This window comes from Sebastes umbrosus, chromosome 15, assembly GCF_015220745.1.
Source record: "Sebastes umbrosus isolate fSebUmb1 chromosome 15, fSebUmb1.pri, whole genome shotgun sequence".
NCBI lineage: Eukaryota > Metazoa > Chordata > Actinopteri > Perciformes > Sebastidae > Sebastes > Sebastes umbrosus.
In genome coordinates, this window is record NC_051283.1 from 22,185,391 (window position 1) to 22,212,339 (window position 26,949).

Consider the following 26,949-nt stretch of genomic DNA (forward strand, 5'->3'; position numbering starts at 1 on the left):
TTTTATTCATACTTTATTTATTAGATTATTTTGTAGTCTACAACAAAATGACACAGACTGAACTTCAATGTATCTATCTACAGCGTTCACAGTAAATGGGGACTCAATTTATAAAAATGTACATCATGGATTGCAAGTATTTTACAGGAAAACAGCAAAGACCATACAAACAATGCAAGTGTATCAGTTAAATGAGAGTTGTTATTAAAAATGCAACCTTTTAGCACAGGATATGTAATAAGGGTGTTGAGGCAGACCTTGGCAGCGTAGATAAGAATTAAAATGTTTCTATCAACTAACCTCTATATATCTACAAGCAACTTCTAACTAGTGTTTTCCAGCATAATTAAAATAAAGCTTCTAATATATCAAATAGCAATATCATTCTTATTATATTTGATCCACTCTAATGTCAGAGAAATATATTTAAGTTAACATAAATCATATTTCAGCATTGACATAGCCAACTGCTTGCCTGCCATTGGCAATGTGGTGCAAAGCACTGAGGAATCTGACCCTGAACCCGGCTGCTCAGGGTGCGGTCATTAGGCTATAGGATGAACAAGTGCTGAAAACACTCAACACAATGTAATCATTTGTACATTTGTCTAAATGTATGTTTTAACAGAGATATTTACAATAATAACAGAGCGGTTTTAAACCTCGACCCACCTTTTTTTATATTGACCTGTTCAAACAGCTTCTGCATGGGAGGTGGAAAAAAAGCAACACCGGGAACTTTACTGAACTCTGGCAGCTGCCACTGCATCGTGAAGACTTGCTGACAAAGTATACTGCACAGATTTGTGTCTTTGTATATCATGTGCAGTGCACAGCTCCTTCCTTGTTTCCTTTTTTAGGATTCCTCCTACCATTGGATCCTAGTTTGACTTTCCTTTTTTAGATTGTTTGACACCGAGAGAGCCAGTAAAAGATATGCAGAACAGCCTCAAAAGTAACTATGAGGAACTAACAAAGGACCAATGTGCTTCGTCACCATGAGGTCTGTTAAGTCAGTCTTTTTAAATCACTGCAGATCTACGTGTTGTATAACGGTGGGTGGTTAAATATATATTTACACTGTATTTTACTTCATGTCAATCGTTTGGTTGACGCTCCATTCAGGACTTGATCTCAATGACTTTGATGAACGGGAGGGCCTTGTTGGTCTGATTCGTCGGTGTGAGTGTTTTACTGTACAGGAGAAGGAAAATTAAATATTAATGTTATGAGGTTTGCATGACAGTTAAGACAAGACACTCTCTCATTAGGATGAAATCAACATGTCACTGTGAATAAGAAAATGAGCAGCTCACCTGTAAACAACCTCTGGCTTGTTCTCAGTGGACGTCAAGGGCGGAGTGTCCCGGCCTGGCATTAAGTACTCCATGTGGTCATGCATTTCTCTGTTCTGCAGACAGAAAGGGGTTAAAGACAATAAATTGTGTGCTCAGAAGCACAGATGCAATTACAGAACAGTCGTATGAAAGTTTTACATGCAGGATAACCTTTCAGCTTTTACTTGATTGAAAAAGTGTTTAGTCTTTTTTGGAAAAGTGTGGCGTTCAATTTTTGCTTGTCTTTTTTTAAACGCTAGCTCTCAGTCCTACATATTGCTCCTTTAACACAGACATCTCGATGACTTTTGATGTTCAGTGGTGGAAGAAGTAGTCTTCCACCAAATGTAGCAATACCCCAATGTAAATAGGCTCCATTACAATAGAAAATCCTGCATTCGAAATGCCCCTTAAAGGTACAGTGTGTAGGATTTAGCAGCATATAGTGGTGTGGTTGCAGATTGCAACCAACTGAATACCCCTCTGTGGTACATCAGCTGCCGAGTGGAAAACCATGGTAACGCCGTTCGCCTCACTCAGAGGCCATCCTTACCATAATAACACTACTTTAGGAGCAACAGAAGTCAGACGGCGGCTGGCGTTTCCACGGTTTTGCACCCTGCGGCTCACGTTACCGCAGTTTCACAAGCGTGTCAGAGAACTACGGTGGCCTTCAGGTAACATAAAAACGCAAAAGGCTCTCTCTAGAGCCAGAGTTGGTTTGTTCGTTCTGGGCTACTGTAGAAACATGATGGAGCAACATGGCGGACTCTGTGAAGAGGACCCGCTCCCTATGTAGATATGAAGGGCTCATTCTAATGTGATGAAAACACAATGATTCTTAGTTTCAGGTGATTATATACTAATGAAAACATAGTTATGAAATAGATCCCCCAAAATGTTACACGCTGTTCCTTTAAGCTTTAGTGCAAAAAGGACAACTAAAAACACACATAATATAAATATATAAAAATGTCAGAATAGAATTCAGTCATAGTAATAACAGCCTTTAGTGGATTCATTCAGATTCTAACTACAGTTACATGAAGCTCCTGACCTCAGCTTCCAGGAAAGCCACCCTCTCCTCCAGATCCCTGATGAATCGCTCTCTCTCTTGGATGACCGTCCGAGAGTTCTGCAGCTATACATTAGACAAAACAAACAAACACAAACAAAACAATGTGAGAAGCTTAGGAGAAACACAGCTCACTTTTCCCAACAGGAGCAGATGCAGCATCACTTATTCATGACGAGTGAGTTTCGTTTCACCACACGTTTCTTCTTGGCTCCGCTCCCGCGAATCAATTACGCTTTATGTGTCCGCCTCCTCAAAAATCTAATTTCCTCGTTAATGGCTTCCTGTGCAGTTGTGGGCACCGGAGAGCTCATTTGCAACGTGAATGTGTGTGTGTGTGTGTGTGCACCTTGCACTGCTAGTCAACGTGTTTGTGTGCATAAATACCTGTTCGATCATGTGACGCACTTTCCTCTGCTGACTCTTTAACATGTCGTCAAGGTGATGGATCTTTTCCTTCAGGATGGCTACCTCCTTCTCCAGCTCCTCACACCTGCAAACACACACATATATGAGACAACCCTGTCAAACTAATAGCAAATGGATATATATAAAGTATAAAGCTATACATTAAAAAAACTTAAGTTATTCATAATTTTGACTAGAGAAGGTGTGTTATTTGTATGATTTGTAATTTACAGCCTGGGAAGCGAGTCAAAATTCATATTTGGGGATATATTCTCTCATGTTAGAAGATATAAAAGTGGCATCTAACAGTGAATTTGACTTGGCTTGTTAAAAAACAAACTTCTACTTCTTATTTGGACCAATGATTGTACTTCAGCTCATCTCACCTCTCCTCATCCTCCTCCCCTTCCTCCCTGTCCTCTATGAGCTGCAGCAGCTCTGCCTCCCCTGCAGCCATCTTGTCTTTGAGGATGCCGCTCTCGACCTCCATGCTTCCCACCAGCCTCTGCAGCTCCTCCACCTGCTGACCCCTCTCCTCCGAGCGCTCCTCAGCCTTCTGCAGCCGCTCGGACTGCTCGGCCAGACGAACGCCGTACTCCTGTGACTCGGCCTGTGAAGGGGAGCCACAGAGTAAGAGCTAAGTACTAAGTAATCAGTGATGGATACCCGATTAAAGGCTCCGCACACCCAAACAATTACTGTTTCCAATTACTCCGGCTGATTAGACCTCGGGGTGAAGTTGTTTGGGCTAGCGGACAGTTTAGTCAAGATTATCTAAACCACTTTAAAACCGAAAATGAGTGGCCCTTAAATGTCGGCATAATCACTGTTTGAAGAGGGACCCAGTGGGCGCACATCCAGGCAAAATACCCAGGTGCAAGACAATAAATACTTTACTGCAGGGCACAAAGGAGGTCTGCACACTGTTAGGCTCCAAATAAATAGCTTATTTTGCTTTTTCTCTTCTCAAGGCAACCTTTCGATCTTCAAGATATTCCTCAGTTTGAGTAATAAGAGAAATAAACTATTTATAATCCATATTTGCACAACAGTAAGTACAGAAGTAAAAGTTCAACCAGGAAAGCCTATAAACTGTAATGGATGTTTACAACAGATAGTTTGGTTTGTTTAAAACCTCTCTGATTGCCTGACTAATTGTGTTTTCCGACTTTTTAATAGCAACTTTGCGGCTTTCCCAGATCCCGACAATTAACGTTGTGAGTACAATATTTTTCATAACCATTAGGAATAATGGTCAAATCTACAAAAAAGACCCTGGCTGGCTGATTAGACGTCTTCTCTGGACTACGTATGTGGGTGTGTATAGACTAATTGAGTGACATCTTCCTGAGTCTCCTCTTAGCTTTGTTGCAACTACTAGGGCGAGACAAATGACACCTTTCTCATTCTTATTGATGAAGATTTGTGACCTAATAAATCCCATCAAAGCTCCGACCCACCTTCAGCCTGAGCAGATGTCTAATGAGCCCGATTAACTGAAAACCCCAGGGGGGTGTTCAGAGGCTTTTAAGTTCCCTACACACCCATACTCTGATAGACGGCTTCACTGATATTAGTTTCTTTGCACCTGTTAGGACAGGACAACTTACACCTCTACCTTCCTTTCTAGTACATGAGCCGTGTCCCATACGACATGAAGCAACACAGTACATGTGAGTCTCTCAAGAGACAAAAAGAGCTGTGCCGATCTATGGATGCATTCTGGCAAAGCATAGAGATGTTACGAGGTAAGGGGCAGAATAGAAATGTTTATTTTTTATTACATTATATCAAAATTGTAGACTACCTCTCAGCCTTGGTAACGTGTCCCACATTGTCCCACACAAACATACTCTTTGTCCCAAATTTGATTTGTTAGAATCTAGTCGCCCTAAATGCAATGCAAAAAGGAAAGTGAGCTCATAGCTGGAAAACATTTAAAGTGGACCTATTATGCTTTTGTGCCATTTCCCTTTCCTTACGTGTGTTATATAGATTTTTAAAAAAAAGTTTGAAAAGTTACAAAGCCCAAAGAAGCCCAGAAGAAACACTGCTCCTGAACTGCAAGAAACGCCTTGCTTGAAGTCCTGCCTTTTCTTCTGTAACCTGGTGATGTCACCAAGTAACACACTTGCATAATACCTGCCTAGCAGCTAGTTTGGCACGCCCTCAGACAAAGTTAGTTTGAGCGGAGCTGGAGCCAAAAGAGTCCAAAGAGTTAAGTTCGGTTGACCAATCGCAACAGAGTGGGCCAGCTGACCAATCAGAGCAGACTGGGCTTTTAGGGATGGGGGGGCAGGCGCTCAAAACAAAGTGTTTCAGACAGAGGGGGAAAAGAGGTGCTGTAGCACAGCCGGTATGAGAAAAATAGAGCGTTTTTTGAACATTAAATCATGTAAACATGTTCTAGTAAAAACCCCAAAAACAAGTATGCACCTGAAAATGAGCATAATAGGTCCTCTTTAAACTAATTGCTTCAGGAAATTCTCAATTACATTTTTAGAAAAAGCATTGTGTTTTAATAATTATAAAATATTTTAATAGTATTTAACTAGTTTTAATAATTAAATTAAATTGTTAATTGTAGTCTCTTTTTTGTTGTCCAAATTAAATAATCTTGTCTGAGTCACAACCTAAATGTATTTGATGATGACTTGCAATTAAGATGACTAAAATTAGGGTTGAAACTATGTAAATGGTTCTATTTGTCTCCCTGTTGTCTCAATATAATTGTGCTGGTGCCACCAACTATAAAGAAGGTTTTGATGCAAGACTAGAGAGATAGATCAGCCTGTGGTAAAGTCTGTGGCCGGTGTCCCGACATGACCTGACAGATGAATGTGCTGCAGAGCAAAGACGCAAACAGTGGGGGATCACAGGATGAGGGATGAATTCCAGAGAAAAGACTGACACATAATGAGGATGATTAAAGGAACAAGACGGCAGCTGAGGAGTGAGTCATAGCTGCCGACAGGAAATGGTGTCATGCTACTCGTCTAGTGAGACAGACCTGCAGTCTCTCCCTCTCCTCCTGGTGCCTCTTCTCCATCTCCTTCAGCTGCGCGTACAGACGCTTGGTCGCCTCCCTGAGCTTCGCGCTCTCCTCCTGATTATCCCCGACCTGAGCGTGCAGACAGAGAGGGACGGCTCAATTAGGCTTAATCTGGCAACACTACATGAACCTGAGGGCAAGGCGGGAGCTAACGAACAGATAAGAGCGGCTGCTGATAGGCTACATGTTTAAGGCCTACCCTGAGGTGACAAGAAGCTGGACGTGTTTTAAATTGTGCAGAGATAACCTTTTATGTCACTGCTGTCCTTTAGACAAAAATGCATTTTGTATTGCTGTATAATGTGACACCACTTAGAATGGAGGCCAGTGTAAATTGATCAGAGGTTACCTACATACCACACATACAGGTCACTGTGTATAAAAGGCCACAAAACCTCCCTGCTCCGACTCTACTTCGCTGGTAGATAATGGTGTTGTGTTACAAGAGATGTCGATGATGTGCTGAAATACAATATTGTGTGTGTGTGTGTGTAGGCAGTGTGTTTGTGTGTGCGCTATTAGTCAGAATGTAAGGGAGCCCTTCGCTGTGTGTGTGGTGAGCTTTGTTATCAGCTTCAGAGAAGTCTGGCACCATTTTCTTCGGAGCAGCAGGCAGCTGGGTAGTGTGAGTGCGAAACAGCTGGAGGGCCAGATATTTTTTCCATAATGAATGTTATGCCGTGTCATTTAAATAGAAATTTGAATGCATTCAAACTAGTTTCAGCTGAAATTGGTTTCTGCCGTTCCCCGCGGTGCACTCATATTAAACTGATGAATAATCAGATCATAAAAAGACGCAGCGAACGCTAGTTAAGAGAATTGCGATCAGCTTACCTTAGCGTCTGACTCGGGGATAACGGTGTTGCCGTTGGTGACAGCCGGTTGGCTGCTGGTCACGTTGACTCTGAAGCCATTGGCTGGATACTGGAGAGGAGAGCAGCATGGTGTTAGCGCTTTATTTCACCTTTTACTCGTAAAATGTGCAAATACTAGAGTGGCCCAGAGAGATCACTGCACTGCATTTAAGAAGACACAAGCAGATGAAGGAAAAAACATACACATACATTGAGAAACACTACAGTTACTATATGAATGCATCGTATTCATGTTTTCTGTAGCACGTCTATGATTAGTTAAGAGTTTTGCTACATCATTTCAATCTAAGACTCCACAGCGATCCCGTATTATCCCGGTGCTGGCTTTGTTTCACTGCCTGCTAAATGTAGAACTTAATTTAAAATCCTTGTAATGACTTATAAGGCCTTACATAATTTGGCTCCACCATATGTGAGTGAGTTGCTGATGCCATTCAAGGGCTCCTGGTTGTACTCTGATCAAATTGAAAGACTTGTGGTGACCAGGCTTTTACGTCATGACTCCCTTTGGGGGTCGGATCAGCAAACTTTGTTGAGGATTTTATTGATGCTTCCTTGTCCTGATTCGCAATTTTTGCTTGTTTTTGATTTAAGTCTTTTTTTTAAAAATGAAGCACTTTGTAACAATGATTTAATTAATGCATGAAATACTTTGATTAAAGGAGCAATATGTAGCACTGACAGTTAGCGTTTTAAAACAGATAACAGCAGTCCAAATTGAAAACATTGGAGCAGTGGCTCGTCCGCTCCTTCGGTGTGACAGATAGCAGTCAGCCCAAGTTTTTGCAATTTGAGGGTTACCTTCTAGACACGACCATGTTAGCCTCTGGCCAGCAGTAGTCAGAATCACTTCACCGGCTGTGTGTCACAAATACTCGTTGCCTTGATAACCCAGCTGCACACGGACCGGTAGAATCTAACATTAATGTTATCTCTGTTGATCCAGTTCATTAGCTTGCCTCCATGGCTGCAGAAGGCTGCTTGTGTGCCAATTTGTTTCATATGTGGCAACGGGGTGTTGAAACAGGCAGCAGACGGGATCACACCGGCCAAAACAAAAACAGACGTTCTGGACCAGAATGGAAATTTCAAAGGAGAACATACTGGCTGTAGCATTGTTGTCGGAGAAGACAGTATATTCAATTTAGCATGTTTCCTCAATCTCTGATTACGTATCATGGTCATTTCATGATTTATTACGGTAAATGTATTACATGTTGGTCTCTTTAATATAGATTAATAAATATGAAAGCAATCTTTAGTTAGTTTTACGGTAGCTGAGCGAGCTCAACACACAACAGCTTAAACATAAACACAATCAAAATATACACAAAACACAAACAAATGAAGAAAATATGTCCACCACTTTTATCACGAGAGACTTCGGAGATTTGGTCCGAAGTATACTGGCGCACACGGATTTATGGCAACCAACTTTAGTAGAGGACTAACGTTTCAACACCAAGTGCATCACATTAGTCCTCTAATAAAATTGGTTGCCTTAAATCTGTGTGCTCCAGTATACTTTGGACCAAAGTCTCTACTGATACAAGAGAAGAAATTTCCTTGTGAGGCAGGTGAAGCATGTAAAACCTCTTCCTTCATTCCCCTAACAAGACGTCAAAATGGATGAGGAAGAATAGTTGCTATCCTGGTAGCAAATAAAAGGGATCCAAACTAACAAATAAACAAAAACATATATGGCAATTTTGCTAAACAAAAAAAAAACCATTACCATAATTGCTATCATTAATTTTCTGTTTATTGACCAAACAATCATATTTGCAGAGGGCGTGTACCTTGTTGTTGTTAGTGTTCTGCCTGGCTGCCATCTGCTCTCTCAGAGTCTTCAGACAGTACCTCACCTAGAAACAAAAACACAAAACAATAATTGTTTCATACAGAAACTATTACTGCACCCTTCAACTTATTCAACCCAGCAGCACGCATGCTTTAATGCTATATGAGCTATGCCTAGAATGTTGACTCATAGTCTAAATGCGGTTGAAGGAAGGCGTCGCTGGGTTCCGTCTGTCGCACACTGACCTCCTGAATCTGCGACACCTCGTCGGTCAGCATCCTGACGCTCCCCTCTGTCTCTGGACGGGCTTCCAGGAAAACCTGAATGACAGCATTGAGTTGGATTATACAGGTGAGCACACAAATACTTCAGATGAGCTTAAAAAGGTGGACTGGCTCAAGCATACAAACACCCAAAAAAGCTCACATACCTTAATGACTTCAACTTTGTCTTCTGTGGGAGTGATGAGCGCTTCTTCCTGCTCCTCTGGTTTCTGAGGCAGCACCACTGCTATGCTGCTCTCCTATATTCAGTAAAAAATAAAAAGTTTAGTAAATGTCTCATCCTATACTTTTTTCCATTTCATCCAGTAAAAAAACATGACAAAACTGTTTTCCTCTTTGGTTTTGTACCTTGTTGGTGTGCCACTCCGAGGTGCAGCTTGCTTGATCCTGATCTTGTAGCGAGAGTCTAATAAGCCGCCTGCATGGGACCTGGAATGAAAGATGAGGCCATAAGAGGAACTAGATGACTAAATGGAGCTGTGGAGATTTTGAAAAAAAAAACAACAACCAATGAAGAGAAAGGAGGGGAAAAACATAAGTGAGAAAGAGGGTGGAGCAGAGAAAGAAAGGCGTACTTTTTGCCATAAAACTTCCCCACACTGAAGTTCCTCCGTGGATGCCACACTGTGTTTGACCACATAGCCTAGCAACCGACACAGAGGAGACATTTCCATTGAGTCCTCGGGGGGGAAAGTCTGGTGGTTGTGACCAAACACACCACTCTACTCTACTCTACTCTACTCACTGGAGAAATGAAACCAGTCCGGTCCAGTAGGAGCCAAATACCACCACTCAAAACAACCGTGACTGCTGAGTCACTCTCAATTCAACTTTGTTGCCTTAGAAATAAAAACAGATCATGTGAGAATGTGCTGTCATACATGCTTTGACAACCTCACTTAATAACAGAGTATTAATAAAAAATAGTTTGTGCAACAACAACAACACACACACAGACTGGCAATTCTGGATAAAAAACAGATGGTCTGACTTGTGTTTGTCCAACAGGATTGGGTGTTTATTCCATTTCTATCTTTATAGTTCTTTTATTTGTTGATCATAAGCTGTTTTTTAATGGGGCGCACTTAATGACGTATAATATATTCCTGATAACATGACAGTGACTGTAGGCTTTCCCTGGAAGTGCATGTTGTTCTATGTTTATCTTAGCTACTTAGTCAAAGTTCACATCATAAACCAGTGTATTGATTAATTTCATGTTATTACACAGCTTTGTTGCCGTTGCTATGAACAACAGACCGTTACTATGGACGCAGTTCTGATGTCGGACCCTGGCGGACCATTTTTGTGTCAAATTATTGATTTCTTGAGTAAGTAGCCGTGTAATAAGCGGGATAATGTACAGCTAGCGTGTCATTGTTGTGAAATAAACCCCTTCGCGTATTGCCCTGTCGGGGCTTATTTCACAGCAATGAATGGCTCGCTGTATATTATCCCTTACTTGTAGAACATCCGTTGAAAATTGCCTAATGTAGACATAAACAGAGTACATAACTTTTCAACTCGTAAAATCAAATTTGTATAGGACTAACTTTCTTGAACTGTAAGACAAAATACTGCAGTTATTCTGATTTTAGGTTTCAGAGACAAACAAAGAACGTAATAGATAGTGAATAATTAGACAACGGGATAGGGAGGTAAAACATGTCTGGAACCAGCTGAGAAAAGTATAATTTGCAGCTCAATTTAAAAGAAATTAGATGACAGTTGACATCAGTCAAATTAAATCCCCTTAAACTCTGCTGACATTTTTTGCCAGATAGTTTTACATAATATAATGTACAACCTTTCCCCAAAGCAAATAGTTGCTTTGACTATACATAATCCTCCTTGGCAACACCCAGCAAAGTAAATGGAGGTTAATGCTTTTCTCTCAATGTGCAAAGAAAACAAACCATTTGTCCCCTTTGACGAACTAATTCCATTTCAGGTGGAGGATAAAGTCCAGGTACAGGTGAGTTATATAACACAGTTGACTGTTATCTTCTCACCAACCTAAATTATGATTCATACTAGCCTCTAGTGTATGTGGTGTTATGTGTTAGTATGTATGCATGTGTGTGTGTATGTACGTGATCAGCTGATGTATGCAGTGAGCCTCCGCCCTCCAGTACATGAGGTGAAGACTGAATTGATATTATTAGTCATTATAAAAACTCTTAGACTTGTGGTGCAGCTGTGGGTGCCATCATCATCATCATCATCAGTGGCCTTAATTAAACTTTGCATAGGCATCAGCTACAGAGTAAGTTAGATAGCAATCAGACCAAATGACACAATAGCCAAAAGCAAAAAGAAACACAAATTAAATGTAGACGATTGTACTGTAATTATCTTAATATCTTTGCTGATTTAATTTTTTATTCTTTGTCCATAGATTTAAATGATACCTGGAAGGAAACCTCAGAGAAACACCCAAACTATTATTATGATGACTTAGTTACGATAACTATTATTATGATAACTTATTTAAAAAAAGCTGAAGGGGTAACCTCTAGCTCACCCAGTAGAACGTGCGCCCCACGTAGGAGCTGCATGTCCTTCCTTCTTTCTCCCCCCTATATAGTAACAATATACCAATAAATGCTCAGTCAGTTGGAAGATAAAGAATATATAAGATATAATATAGGCTAAAACAGAGGGAGAGAACAGCTGTAATACAGCTGTGGTGCAGCTGTGATGTTTACAGCTAACTGGAGTCACACTGGTGTGATGTGTTTTCCAGGAGTGGCTTTTTATATTCATCCAGAAAGGTATTTTTACAAGTTTCCCACACAGGTGATACTGTTGCATGGTAAATAAAATGCAAGAGAAACAGATGTTGTTCCCCAGTCTTAAATCACGCTATGTTATGTCAGGAATCTTCTTCATCTTATTATTTCACCTGTCAAATACTTTGCATTCACTCCCTAAAAGTACTTGCTATGTAACGTCACATCTTTTAATGTCACCTTGTTTGATCTACAGTATGTCACTCAGTATGCCGCAGTTGTCAAACAGCACAGCTATGCAGCTCACACACAGTGTAGCCTACCAACTGTACACTTAATAAAGCCACCATACACACCTTTAATTGCCTCCTGTGAGAATGACGCCTGTGGTGACAGTGCAGGAATGATAAAGAGGCATTGACATGTTCTCTACATACCGCGGTCTGTTGTTAGCATTTTTAAGTGTGAAGGTAATAATGCAATAACAACTTGCACATGATTTAGTGACACGTGAACCTGACTGTGAGAATGTACAAAGTATCCCAACCAGAACAATACGTTTTGCAACTCTTGTAGATTTTTTTTCACACTTGATAGCGAGGACCATCAATCACTCCTTCATTCCTGGGAAAAGCCCTTCACTGTATCAGTCTTCCAAGTAACGCCATGGCAGTGCAGTCATCTGGACACACATTAAGTGCCAGTCAGCGAGTGAATGTTACAGCTCTGTGTGACATCTTGGCACAATAGTAACACCCTGCACAGAGGCCCTGAATTTATAACTGCATTCTGATGTACTTTTGATGATATTAGGCAATTAACAATGAATCATGAATCATGTGACGCCTCTTGCCTGCAGATCACGATAAATCGCAAAACATGAGCAGAATGGCAACACTATTGACCTCTTCAAACTTGACAACATAAATATTCTAAATGGGCCTTTTGTATTTCCTGTTCCAATGTTTGTTATTGCAGTAGCTGACAGGAAGTAAACTTGGACCAAAGATGTTGCCCTAGTAACACAATGGCAATGAAAAGGTCTATTGTTTTTATCCATTCAATATAAGCAAAATGCTTCATAACATCCTGTCGGAGTCGCCTACGACAAATGTTACGATGAAAAAGTAATCAAATAGAGCATTAAAAGGACCAATATGTAATATATTTACTGTAATAAATCATAAAATGATCATGATGTGTCATCAGAGGTTAAGGAAACATGATGAATTGAAATACTGGCTTCTCCGACAACAATGCTACAGCCAGTATGTTCTCCTTTGATATTTCTATTCTGGTCCGGAACATCTGTTTTTGTTTTGGCCGGTGTGATCCCGTCTGCTGCCCATTTCAACACCTTGTTGCCACATATGAAACAAATTGGCACATAAACACATTCTTGGAAGCAAGCTAACAAACTGGAACAACAGAGATAACATTAATGTTAGATTCTACCAGACCTGAAAAGCCTTGATACATCTCTCTGTGGTCTGTGTGCAGCTGGGTTATCAAGGCAGCGAGTATTTGAGACACAGAAGTGATTCTAACTGCTGCTGATGGCCAGAGGCTAACGCTGTCGTGTCTAGAAAGTAACTCTCAAATTGCAAAAAACGTGCGCTGCTATCAGTCACACCGGAGGAGCAGACGGGCCACGGCTCCAGTGTTTTGAATCTTAGCTTGTGCACATACATTTGAGTATCTGGAGTGCCTACCAACCCACAAACTGTGAAATAAGACAACCCAGTCAGTTATTTATGGGCTGACTAGATCAGAAAACATGTGATTCAACAAGCCGTTCAGATTTGGCTCCCTTTCCTATGTCACATGCAGGATCATTAAACTACATCACCCACAGCTTGAGAACTACCTTTGCAAAGGTGCACAAATCTGTGTGGTCCAATACTCATACTACCATACTATTTAGTATGCCAGTAAACGATTTAGTAAGTCCCAATACATAGTATGTCTAATGCAGTATGCCAAAAATACCAGGATGTCCTACTACATTCTGCAGTCTGCAAGCCAGCATGCTCTTCTGTCAATTCTGACCTGCTATCGTCTGATATATGAGCAAGAGGGTAAAAGTTCAAGGCGTAATGTTATGAGGAAGAAGTATGTCCCAACTGTATGCAAACTGCATGCAACATCACGTAGTTTGTAAGGGTCAGTATGCAGTACGTACTAAAAGTAAAAAGAAAAAGTATGCGATTTGGATCGTAGCCCATGAACATTAAAGTACGTAAACATGTTCTAGTAGAAACCCAAAATACGTTATCATATGTCCCCTTTCATTTTTTTGTTTGTGTGTGTGTGACACCTAAAACAAACTTGCATCATGTAAATGGGTGGAAAACAGATTTTAGAGTGTGTGTGAACATGCCGACAACAAGTCAAGTCGACACAAATACAGTAACGTATGGTTTAAGATCAAAGAGGTGCGAACCAGGACGTCACCTGTGGCTAACGCATTTGTTTACTTACGTAAGCATCCAGTTCTCTGCTTTGCAAGTCAAACGCAGGCCAAATGGTTTTAGCTTGAACGGCAGATCTTTTTGTATGCTTGCGCCGCCTGAAAAACCATCAGAGTCGAGGCGGTGAGAGGCGAGCCAACATTTCATTCTGTGATCTGAGGGAGCGACAGCTTGAGGGCTTCACAGAGAGGATTGTGGGACGGACACGCCCTGGGAGGTGCTTACTGTACACAGACATAATGTTCTGCAGCTCGCCACACGCTATTTTGTGTTCGTTTGGAAACCACTTCATTAAAACGTTTACAGGCATGTGACTGATGCACCTCCACACAGCTTCAAAATAAGCACACCTCAAGAATAGGCTACTGCGCTTTTTCATAAAAGTACACTGTAGGTAAATCACAGGTAGATTTTGGTACTCAGTATGTAAATCAATCCTTAACAGTGCCAAATCCTGTGCCAAGTTCAACCTTTTTCATGTTCTGTACTGAATGCCTATGAGGAGTTTCATCTGTCCATGGGAAAACTCATGGCAAACAGCAACAGCAGCATGTTTGAGACAAACAAAAGAAATATGGGAATCTGCAGACTACAATGTTGCCCTTATAAGATCATATCGTTGTGGTGGTTCAGACACTGAGTGTTGAACGCCAAAGCAATCTAGGCTAATTATCAAACGTGTCAGCAAATTCCAGTCTTATTATTACCTCAAAATCTTGATTGTTCACGTTACAGTCAACAGATATAGCAGAGGTCAACTGCACATCATCATAACAACAGTCCCAACCAATGATTATGGCTGAAAGAAAGGTTGATTGGGAACCACTCCTATAAAAAGGTGCTTATTAGGTGTCATTACAGGCCAAATGGTCTGTACATGAGATCCTGTTCTATGGTGAAATTACACATTGAATCACTGCATACTTTTGTGGTCCTGGCGTGTCCGATGTGAGCAACTGTTAAGTCCTGATGTAACTGCTCTTACATTCATGTATTGACAAGAAAAACACAACAGTCAGAAAATGCATGCGATGAGGAATATGAGGGTGTTTTTTTCTAATTAAACAGGTTATACTGCCATATAACCTCAAATTACTTCTTTACCGCTTTGTTCTAATCCACTGGGCTTGTCCATGCAGCTCAGGGAATGCTTCATTAGCATTTCTATGGGATTTCTAAGAAGAGTAACAAAGGCAGCGAGGTTAAGTTGGGTTTACTTCATCTCTTATATGACATGAGTGTCATGTTTACAATATAAACTCATTTCATAATACAATCAACCCTCCAGGGCATATATGGAACTATGCACTAACTAATGAAAATGGCTTTAGAGATGACATCAGTGCCATTAATTGAGGTGTTCAGCTGTTGTTCCATTACAGTTGATTAATTCTCCCTCCGAACTATAAATCTACGTTAATCAGATTCTCATGAGTTTGATAAGATCAAAAGACAAACTTAAATACTCCAGCTTTCTAATGGGAAAACTATGCAACACTAAATTAATTTACCACAAAGAAACCTCTTGCACTGCTACAGTAATATATAAAGTACAACTGCGTACTATTTGTTTACACGTAGGCACTTCAAATGATCCATACTGTTCATGTGTTTAACGCACTGTAGTTAATCAGTGATTTATGAAAAAACTGCATTTGAGCAAAACAATGAACCAATTTTGACGAGTCCGTAGTATCTTACAGTGTCAATCCTTAAGATTTCAGTCAGCCCTGGTTGATTTAGAATTTCTATTTGTGCTCAGAGTTTAGCAATCTGGAGTCTTGTTGTTTATACATGAGCTTAGAAATAGAATTAAAAAAAGCTATTTCTACGTACATGAGCTTCAAGTTTCCAGAATTGTGCACATATATCCATTTTTGAGTGTATTCAATGGAGAAAAACTGTAAAACAACACTGTTTTCCCAGGAATGTCACCACAGACACCCAGTTTGTCACACTGCAAATATATAAATATTACAATACTTTCATCAGTGGGCTCAATCCCCAGTGTGTTGCCTCCTTCAGCAATAGATAGTGACTTTAATAGACATTTATTTAAAAGAAAATCTTCGAGATTGCCACTTTAACATTCATGTTCTGTGCTGCCCCTAACCGTTTTTCATTAAACAATACGTATGGTGAGCAAAAAAAGCTTTTGCCTTGTTTAACAGATCACTGCAAAAGTGTCTCCAGAGTGCTATCAAATTAATTTGACATCTACTGGTGTGAAACTATCCACAAAGAAAAACAAAGCAGTGGCGCAAATGAAGCGTTAAAATAAACCTTTGTGTAAATAATCTTCCACTGGATCTTTTCACAGGTCAGCTCTTTAGCTGAGCAGCCGCAGCGAGCCCTGAGGGAGAGTCGGTTTTCTGTCTCTAGTGACCTGCTTTTGTTGGCGCTATAGCTACTTTACATGTTTTTGGAGTACCATTCAGGAATTCAAAGTAAAGTTTTCTTGATTAACTGATCAATGGTTTTATCGAAAGAATGCCAGAAATGGAGAAAAATGCTCATTATAATTTCCTAACTTGTTTTTTTTTTCGACCAACAGTCCAACACCCAGAGATGTTCAGTTTAATACCACATAATAAGACAAAGAAAAGCAGCAAGTCCTCACGATTGAGAGGCTGGAACTACAGTAGGTAATGTTTGCTATTTTACTAGAAATTACTTCCAATAATGAATCCATTCATCAAAATATGACTATTCAGTTTCTGTTTATTGACTAATCAATTAATCGACTAATTATTTCAACTCTAAAACTTAGTCGAGTAGATGCATAATGAAAGAACGGGGTAGCTCAGAGTAGAGTACATAAGAATAATGTGTTTTAAAGTAGAGTAGAGCAGAGAAGGTATTCAGGGAAAGAAATCTGCACTTACAGCTGCAACAATTAATCAATTTATCGATTAGTTGTCAACTATTAAATGATTCGGCAACTATTTTGATCATCAATTAATCGGTTTGAGTACTTTTGTTAAGTCAATATTCTCTAATTCCAGCTTCTTAAATGTGAATATTTTCTGGTTTCTTTACTCCTCTATGACAGTGAACTGAATGTCTTTGAGTTGTGGACAAAACAAGACATTTGAGGACGTCATCTTTGGGAAACACTGATTGACATTTTCACCATTTTCTGACATTTTTATAGCCCAAACAACTAATAGACAGAATAATCGATAATTAAAATAATCACAGCCCTAGATCAGATCATCCATACTGCATTAGACCTGCAGCTAATATGAAAACAGACGGTTACGAATCTGTCCATCGTGACTCCTCTTGTTTACTGATTTAGAGGTGACATCATTGCTTTACCTCAGCGTCCGGTCTACAAGAGCATCCTCATACCAGTCAGTAACCTCCCACAATCAATACAGGACCATCCAATCCCAGCTATCGAGCTACAAACTCCTCCAGGACTGTTGTCTACTGATCTGGAGATGACATCACTGCTGTACTCAGCTGTACAGGCTGACTGATACTGAAGAACAACAATGAGTAAAGGATCAACCAGACACAGCTCTAAATCTATAAATCATTCTAAGAAGCTGAGAAAGCAGAATAACAGATCACTATTTTGCACCAACACCACTAGTATCTACATTCCAGGCGCCAACAGAGATCACAACAACGTGTGAAACCCATCCATCTCTGAGGGCAGTCAAAACAAAGCACTTTTATTACCAAGCAACACGACCACACACAGCACACACAGCACACACGCTACGAATGATAAGAAAGGCCATAAAACACTTAAAACATGGTAAGTTGTTGATACCAGCAAGTCCTGACCTCGCCATCACACGTCAAACATGTTAATTATAAACTCTTCTCTTGCGATAAATGCCCACATTATGTGTCACCAATACAACAAAAGTGAGTCACTTCTCCACAGTACAAGACGTAACTGGCAAATGGGAAGTGATTCTACAAAGTTTTAAAGTTGCTTTTTGTCTTGCCGGACTCAATCGCAATGTTTGCATTGTGTCAAATAAAATATAATGAAGATGAACTCACAAATTCTTAAAAAAATACTTTAAAAATACTTAAAAAACTTCCTTAAAATACTACATACTAAATACTAAATAATACTTAAAACATTTCATATACAAAAAGAGACATAATAAATCATGATAATCCAATAAAAGGTAAATTATTGTGTCTTTTTGTAAATGATATGTTTAAGTATCTCTTTGGACTGGTTTAATCTGTGTGTGGGAATCTAGCCCTTTATGACAAGTATGACAAATTCCCAATGAAGACATGCCCAAATGAATCATATAAACAATTCATAAAGCAGACTAAACTTACAACCGCAAGTACCATCATGTACTTCACGCCGTACGAACCTAAATGTAAACCCTTTACTTTATCACACATAGGATCACTCTGATATTTACCTGGGCAGACGGAGCTGTCGCGGACTCTTCCCGTGATGATGTTCAGGCAGCTGTGATCCTGACTGTCTGTTTCTTTGTGACTAAGTGCGTGGGAAGCCACGGCCGTCTTGCCTTACATGGCTGGTTGAGGCTCCACCAGCTGCCCAACCTCTTTTTTTTTTCCTCCAGATTGTTCTCCAGTCAGAGAGCTACAGTGCCAGTCCAAGGACGCACATGGTTGCTAGCCTCCCCTGCAGGACTGCTATTTGAAATACACAATGGAAAGAACTGGAGGGAACATTTCTCTGATTATAAACAGTTCTGAACAAAGATGTTTGTTGATGGTGAATCTAAACTGCATGACAGATGATCAGAAAGACATCTTTAAGGTGTGATAATCAGACTGAAATTACATTTTTTTTCCAATTCAGAGTTCAGGAACCAGGTTTTTATCTTCATCAAACAGTCTCAAATCATTCAGAGTAAATAAGAGACTATAGCTTAAACCTTAATACTTATTAGGCGTAGAGTAAAAGTATGCAAATATATACTAATATATAACATAGGATAATAATTGAGGAATAGATAAAACTGCAGGATGAAGGCTTTATCTGGCACATGGTGACAGTTGTAGGTAGCAGAACTCGGAGGAATGTGTGGTGCGAGTTATATAAGAAAGATTAATGAAGCGTCTTTATATAACAGTCCCTTGCGCTGTGAGTGTGTGCAGTGTAAACAGAACTGTGCAAACAAAAGTCAAATGCCACGGTCCAAATATGTTCACGCTTGTGTGTGTGTGTGTCCAAATGTGTCTCTAACTACCTGCTGAGACTTTATACGTCAAACTTCCATCACTGAAATGATCTTAAATCTAATGTTTTTTATTACCATTTTAAGTGTATCATAGGCCTGCAGCTAAAAGTAATTTCATTATCAATTAAAGGAACAGGGTGTAACATTTAGGGGGATCTATTGGTAGAAATGGAATATAGTAAGTATGTTTTCATAAGTGTATAATCACATGAAAATACGAGTCGTTGTGTTTTTGTTACCTTAGAATGAACCGTTTATATCTACATATCGTCGGCCACATTCATTGATTAGTCAAGAGCTGCAACGATCAATCAACTAATCGATCAGCAGAAAATTATTTAGCAACTATTTTGATAATCATTCGATCGATTTGAGTAATTTATTTTTTTTAAATACCAAAAATTCTCTGGTTCCATCTTCTCAAATGTGAATATTTGATTGTTTCCTTGGTCTATTATGATAGAAAACTGAGTATCTTTATGTTTCGGACTGTTGGTCAGACAAAACAAGACATTTCTGACATTTTATAGACCAAACCGTTCATCATTATTTCACTGAGCTCAAGGTTTCTCTTCACGTTCTCATTTTACAGCTAAACAGTACACTACAAGATGTTTCTGAAAACATTTGAGGTGAGAAATAGGCATTACAGTAACAGAATATTGATTCATATTTGATCAGCGCTGATCAGTTTGACTATTTGATCGGAGTACTCGAGTGATTGACAGCTGCTCAGAGAAGGCAAGGCTCCAGCTCGGTTCTGATTGGTTGTTTTCCTCCATACTGTGAAATCTTGCAGATGCCATTAGGAGCACCGGAGGACACCGAGGCACATGATTTTTTTCAGATTACCTGTCTCATGCACTACTGTCAGGATATAGTGACCGTTTTATTAAAATAACTTTTTAAAATCATATCTCCTCTAATTCTACCCACTGCTGCTTTAACTGATAAACAAAACTGTTGTTGATTAATGTCTGTCAATTGACTAATAGTTTCCTCACTAGTGTATTATATTCTAAATGTATGACATTATTGTCTCACATACTGTGTACGTTTTGTGTTTTGCATGTTTCTTTACACAAAGAGCAGACCTTTTCTTTTCTGCTAGTTGTCACGCTATGTGTTTATATTTATAGTCGCGTATCTTTTGTTGATATGTGTGCAGTGCATGCCATTTAACAATGTTGGTGTCACACACAAAAGGCTCAGCGAGGATCTCTCTTATGCAGCTCGCTGTGTAAGTATACCCTACAGTTGACAAAAACCCACAACAATCCAGCGAAGCTATTTTAATAATATCTTTGCCTAGAGCATCGTTGCTCTTCCCACCACGTTCTCACGCCATGACAGAAGAACACGCATTAACTTGAATGTCATTTGTCAAGATCAGGAAGGAAAAAAGAACTCCTAAATGTGCTTAAGTGGGATGAAATAGGTTTCCCAGTGGAAATAGTGGTTTGCAGAACTGGATGCAAACAAGGTCAAAGCTCATGTTTACGGTGAGATCACGGAAAAGAACCAGTGGATTCATAGTGTTAAACTGATCAAGTCAAGTTCATTTGACTTACAGTCGACGATAGATGAAAATGTATCCCCTCCAAACTGTAAATCCAGGGAAAGGAATGAAAACCGTACTCTAATCATTCATTTTTGTTTTATCACAGTTAGAGCCCATCAAAGCTGGAAGATACCAAAAATGCATTTGCAACATTTGTTTCAGTCGAGGCATGACTGGTTATTCTCCTCTTCCTGCCAGATATCTGTATAAACAAAGGATCTGTTCATTCATGCCACCATCCTGGTGCACATGTACCATTACGACGGGTCATAACACGTATTATCTCAATGGTTTAGGCCTATGAATTACTTTAACCATGATAAAAAACGTATGTAATGTTTACCTTTCATTTGAAAAGTCTTATTCATGCCACTTTGGTATCTACAAGGAAGTTAGTTATAACAACACCGTGCAACAAAAGCAGGTTTTGCACAAACTGGATCACATGTCACAGAGTCAGATACATAAATAAGATTAGTCACAGAGAAAAAACATTCTCTGACTTCCAATGAAAAGAAAATATTTCTATTTGATTACTCAACCAACAAGGACTTGGCACTTCCTTAATGACTTCTCTGGAACTCCTGGCATTGAATCCTCTGTCAACACTAGGACAACATCAGGTCAATTGTTTTCTCAACAAATGATTAACTTAATGAAGTTCTAGCACGACATAAAAAGTTACAATTATTTTTAAGCCATAAAAACATGACTGGAGGGTATAATAATTTAATTTACTTCTATTGCGTTTAAAGTAGGGCGTTCAGACTTTACTTGTTTTGACATATAAAGTCATTCTTATAACTAGTTACAGTAGGTTATGCTGTGAAAGAGCAAACACTACGGTATTCTGGCTTTTCTCTTCTGTATATATACACATTAAACACTGTCTCCACAATAATTCTTTAAAAGGGAAAAAGCAGGTTAAAGTTCCAGTGAAAGCACTATGTACACAGTGACACATATACAGTCACTCTGTGGGAAAAGTTAATGATATGTGACATTCAACTTGTGCAACAAGCGGCAGTGTAATCCAGCAGTCGCCTGCTATTTGATCTGCATGAGTATTTCATGATAGATAACATGCAAGAGGTATATTTGTTTTTGTCTTTTTCAGAGGATAAGGCTTTTAAATCACAGTCGTTTGATTTCATTTCAGCCACATCTTCAATGCATTACAAGACTGAATGATGTCACAGTGTACAATTAATACCATCAGATTGACATGCTCAAACTATAGGCTCCTATCTGTCTGTACAGGAAAAGATCAACTTGACTGTTTGCCACCATCATCATGCCATGACCATAAAATGTGCTTTGGGGCAACACACATTTGAGAACAACATTTCACATCACACAGTGTGCTCTGTTGTGTCTTAATTCACATAATGTGGTGTCGAAATGTAGCAGCAACCTTTCTTTTTCTAATGCCAAAAAAAGAAACACAGGTGTGTTGAATAGGACTCAAACTCTTAGACAAATGAGAATTAAAAGCACATTTTGCTTTCATATGTGAACAAAAACAACTTTTTTCCCACCAACAATGTATTCAGACATAAAGTGTTTGGTGAAAAGTGAATTTCTGCTTTTAATGTCACATAAAAGTATTTCAAATGTCTCATGTTAGCATAAGGACCTAATCATTTTTTTTTAATTTTAATTTTTTTAAATATTATTTTTCTCTGCAGTTTCACTTTCAAATGTCTCATGTTGGCTAAACATAAGGACCTACTATTTTTTTTTTTTTTTAATTTTTGAAAATATTTTTTTTCTGTGCAGTTTCACTTCCATATGGTCAAATGGGAAACTGAACTTTTGCACAGCAATTGTGTAAAATAGGACAGTCCACAGCTGTGGATTATAATAAAATTAACTCTAGTGGCACCACAGGGAATATAAAGTGGGATTAAGTCACTATAAAAGTATTATTGAGTACCACAGACACATTTAAGTTAAGTTAAACCTGGCAGGGATTCAACTCTGTCTCATTAATTAAACATTTAAGATAGTATTTTATTCATCACTCACATTAGTTTTGTTGTCCTCCTCTCCATTCCCCTCAGTCCTCGTCACTCCGCTCATCTTCTCAGTGGAAAGTGAATCCAACACATCACACAATGAAGACAACTATTATAGTAGTCGAAAGTTTCTTTTCTTTCCTATCTGCCACACTTTACATCTCGTCCTCCTCGCAAACAACTGTAGTCAGATACTTCAACTAGAGAGAGAAGAAGCAGAGAGACAGCTGCAGCCTCTGTGCTGTGTTGCGTTCACGGTCTCTCTGTCCAGGTACTAAAGTTGAATCCTGCAGCTCTTCAACATGCCTGCGCCTCGTTTAGATGGAATGTACTGAAGGTACTGCATGATAAATCAGGATGTACGGTATGGAGGACTAAACCTGTCATTGTAATAAATCAGGTTAGTTGCAGACTGTATAGCTTGGATTTACTTCTTTTTTTCCCCCACATATTTTGTTTTCTTCTCCACTTCCTACCTCTACGATTTTTTCTTGAGCTGCTGAAATGCTAAATTTCATTTCTGGGGATCAATTAAAGGAACAGTGTGTAACATTTAGGGTGATCTATTGGCAGAAATTGATTCTAATTAGGGCTGTCAAAATATTTAATCGAGATTAATCCCATGATTGTACATGACTAATCACGATTAATCCCAAATGAATGTGTAACATTTAGGGTCGATCTTTAGTTAGAAATGGAATATAAGTATGTTTTCTTTAGTGTATAATCGACTAAAAATAACAATGGTTGTGTCTTCGTTACCTTAGAATGAGCCGTTTATATCTACATATGGAGCAGGTCCTCTTCAAGGAGCCTGCCGCCATCTACAGTAGCCCAGAACGGACAAACACTGGCTCTAGGGCCTTTCGCGTGCTCAGTAGGGCTGTCAATCTATTAAAAATATCTAATCGCGATTCATCACATGATTGTCCATGAATCACGATTAATCCCAAATTCATTTTTTCATCTGTTCAAAATGTACCTTAAAGGGAGATTTGTCAAGTATTTAACACTCTTATCAACATGGGAGAGAGCAAACATGCTACTTTGTGCAAATGTATGTATGTATTTATTATTAGAAATCAATTAACAACACAAACACTGACAAATATTGTCCAGAAACCCTCACAGGTACTGCATTTAGCATAAGAAAATATGCTCAAATCATAACATGGCAAACTGCAGCCCAACAGGCAACAACAGCTGTCAGTGTGTCAGTGTGCTGACTTGACTATGACTTGCCCCAAACTGCATGTGATTATCATAAAGTGGGCATGTCTGTAAAGGGGAGACTCGTGGGTACCCATAGAACCCATTTTCATTCACATATCTTGAGGTCAGAGGTCAAGGGGTCCCTTTGAAAATTGCCAATGCATTCCTTAGGTTTTCTAGTTTCATATGATACCAGTATCTTCACTCTAGCTTTAAAACTGAGACCGCTACAAACTTCAAAACATTGATCGTGTTAATGCATTAAAGAAATTAGTGGCGTTAAAACAAATTTACCTTAAAGCGTTATTATCGCGCTAACTTTGCCAGCCCTAATTATAATATTAATAAGTATGTTTCTTGAGTGTATAACCAACTGAAAATAAGTTTCGTAAATAAGTCGTTGTGTTTGCGTCAACTTAGAATGAGCCATTTATATCCTGTAGCCGGCCGCCATGTTTCTACAGTAGCCCAGAGCGGACAAACCAAACACTGGCTCTAGATACGGCCATTTGCGTTTTCAAGTTTTTGCATCGGCCGCCGTAGTTCTCCTACACGCTTGACACAAGGGATAACTTTCAGTTGGTTGCAATCTGCAACCTCACCGCTAGATGCCACTAAATCCAACACACTGCACCTTTAAATATAATCATATTATTTTATCTTAGCTGATCATATCTTATTGTTTATGATGTTGTTGTATTGCATAATTTGACAAGGATAGTTCACATTAAAACATATCTTTTGGACAACACAGACTGGTCATTTCTGGCAGCCTAGAATGTAGGCTAAAATGCTTCATATACATCACAAGCGGCAATCATTTATACTATAAATTAAAGGCACAGCATAATATTAATAAATCCAAATCAAACATTCATATTTATCCCGGGGATCTACAAGGATGGTAATGATCGATGCACTCAAGAAATAAACTGTCTGACCTCAGAGAAGTTGATGACGCCTCCGTCCGGCAGACATTTGGTGTGAGCGCTGCTGAAAAACAGCATTTTGTCCTCAGTCACCTGCCTGATCTTCTTCCAGATTGATCCCATATGCTGCCTCTCTTCATCTGCCTTGTTTCAAATCAAATTTTGTTCAACCTCTTCCCAACTTTCCAGCAACATCTCTGTCAGGAACCTGCAGTAACTGTGATCTGCTTCATGCTCTGCAGCTAATTCTGTGCCAGACCTGCAAATAGGATGTAGTCCTGTTCAATAAAAGTCTGGTCACATGTCCGGTGGCTCTGTTGCCACTTACACTTGCTTATTTTCCTGTTGGGCCTTATGGCTGTACTCATTTACCTCTGTTGGCATACGGCTTGAAACTTTTTCGTGGCATGACGTGTGACACATCAGCCCAGAGAGAGCGTCCTACTTTCAGCTTTTGACAACGCTGCAGTGACAGTGAGAGAACATTTTGATGTTTGTTGAATAATGGATCAAACTAGTAAGTAAGAAGTAGTGCACTAAATAGAGTTTTGGTAGAGGGATTATGTAATACTTTTACAAAGTTTGTTGATTATATTTATCAGACTGAATCAACAGTAATCCATCAATCTGTTATGAGCATAGATTCATATAAAAAGCTGCTAAAGACACTTCCTAACATGTCGGTTCAACTTCAGTGACGACAGACTGTTTCCTGTTGTTACTTGCTTTATAGTTTTAGGCAGGTGTGGCATAAAATGAAATGAAAGAAAGAACAAACTTTAATCCTCAAATCTGTTTAAACCATACTTTATCATTTTACGTTCTTCCGCTGTTTGACATCATGTAATTATGTTTTGTATCTTGGTTTCAGACATAACGCCCATTATTCTTTGTTTTCCGCGACACCCAAACAAAGGTTTTAACTTTGTACACATCACTGAAATTCAATAACCTGCTGTAAATATAGCACCTCTGCTTTGTGTGAGGCACCTATTGAGTTAAATAGACTACTGGGAAGAATGACACAAACTCAAAAGGCAGCTCATTTAGAAAAGCCCAGCCCAAAGTAAACATGCACTACTTTTATAGATCAGTTGTTTGGCCTTTGTTAGATAAGTAGACACCTTTGTATACTGTTTAAAGGTGCAATCTAAGTTTATATGTGTGCATGTTAGAACTGGTGTAGAGTAGCATGACAGCAACGTCATATGTAATTTAACACTGCAGCATGAACAGTCCTGATCAGCCAAGTTGTAAAATCTCTCTTTCTCACGCATCATGCATGTATCTTCATACCACTACAAATGCAGCTAATTATATGATGTGCATACAGAAAAGCTCCATCATTGATTGCCTGCACTTAACTACACATGTGGATCTAATTAGACACTTTGTGTCCCTGATAGATGGAAATTTACAGGCATCACATTGAAAGCATATCCATGGACATGTCATTGAATATTATAGTATTTTAGAAAAGGAAACAGAACAAACATTTTAAGGAAAGGAAAGTCCCAACCCTGTAAAAAAGACAGAGGAGAGAAGATGAGCTGAGGATAAAGACAGGAAGGTTGGATGAGGTGGAGTCATGATTACAGCTTGATGCCTTCAGTAATTACAGTAAACCAGTTAAGGATTACAGACTGTGTGTGTTTCTAAGGGGGGAAGTCAGCCAGAGCTAAAAGAACGTGCAGCCGACTTGTTACTGAGACAAGTAGCTAAGAATACTGAGGCCAGACATTTTATTTGAATATACAAAAATCTTCATAACACTCAATTTTAATGTCAAGTTGTTGTTTTTCGGGGAAAGAGTCTCATATGAAATAATAATCCCCTCCAGTTTAACATCTTGGATAGATAGTAACATCTGACTTGTTCTTGTCATGTGTCAGTTTGTGACTTAAGGACCGCTTGAGGCTGCGCTTTCAGTCATTTGGATAGTCTTATGCTCAGTATAGGAAGTGACTATAATGAGCAAATGACCAAAAGGTCTATC

The 26,949-nt window shown here is 39.2% G+C and overlaps 1 protein-coding gene across 1 annotated transcript; it reads right to left on the minus strand.

Moving 5' to 3' along the window:
• Window positions 1-23,114, minus strand: tuft1b (tuftelin 1b). Its single transcript, XM_037795060.1, has 12 exons — window positions 22,823-23,114; window positions 9,181-9,261; window positions 8,979-9,071; window positions 8,794-8,868; window positions 8,547-8,612; window positions 6,707-6,796; window positions 5,831-5,941; window positions 3,207-3,430; window positions 2,800-2,905; window positions 2,395-2,478; window positions 1,317-1,411; window positions 1-1,194 (listed from the first exon to the last, which is right to left on the minus strand). The coding sequence occupies exons 1-12, from the start codon at window positions 22,874-22,876 to the stop codon at window positions 1,122-1,124; spliced, it is 1,152 nt and encodes a 383-aa protein (XP_037650988.1). The 5' UTR covers window positions 22,877-23,114; the 3' UTR covers window positions 1-1,121.
• Window positions 23,115-26,949: the final 3,835 nt, after the last annotated feature.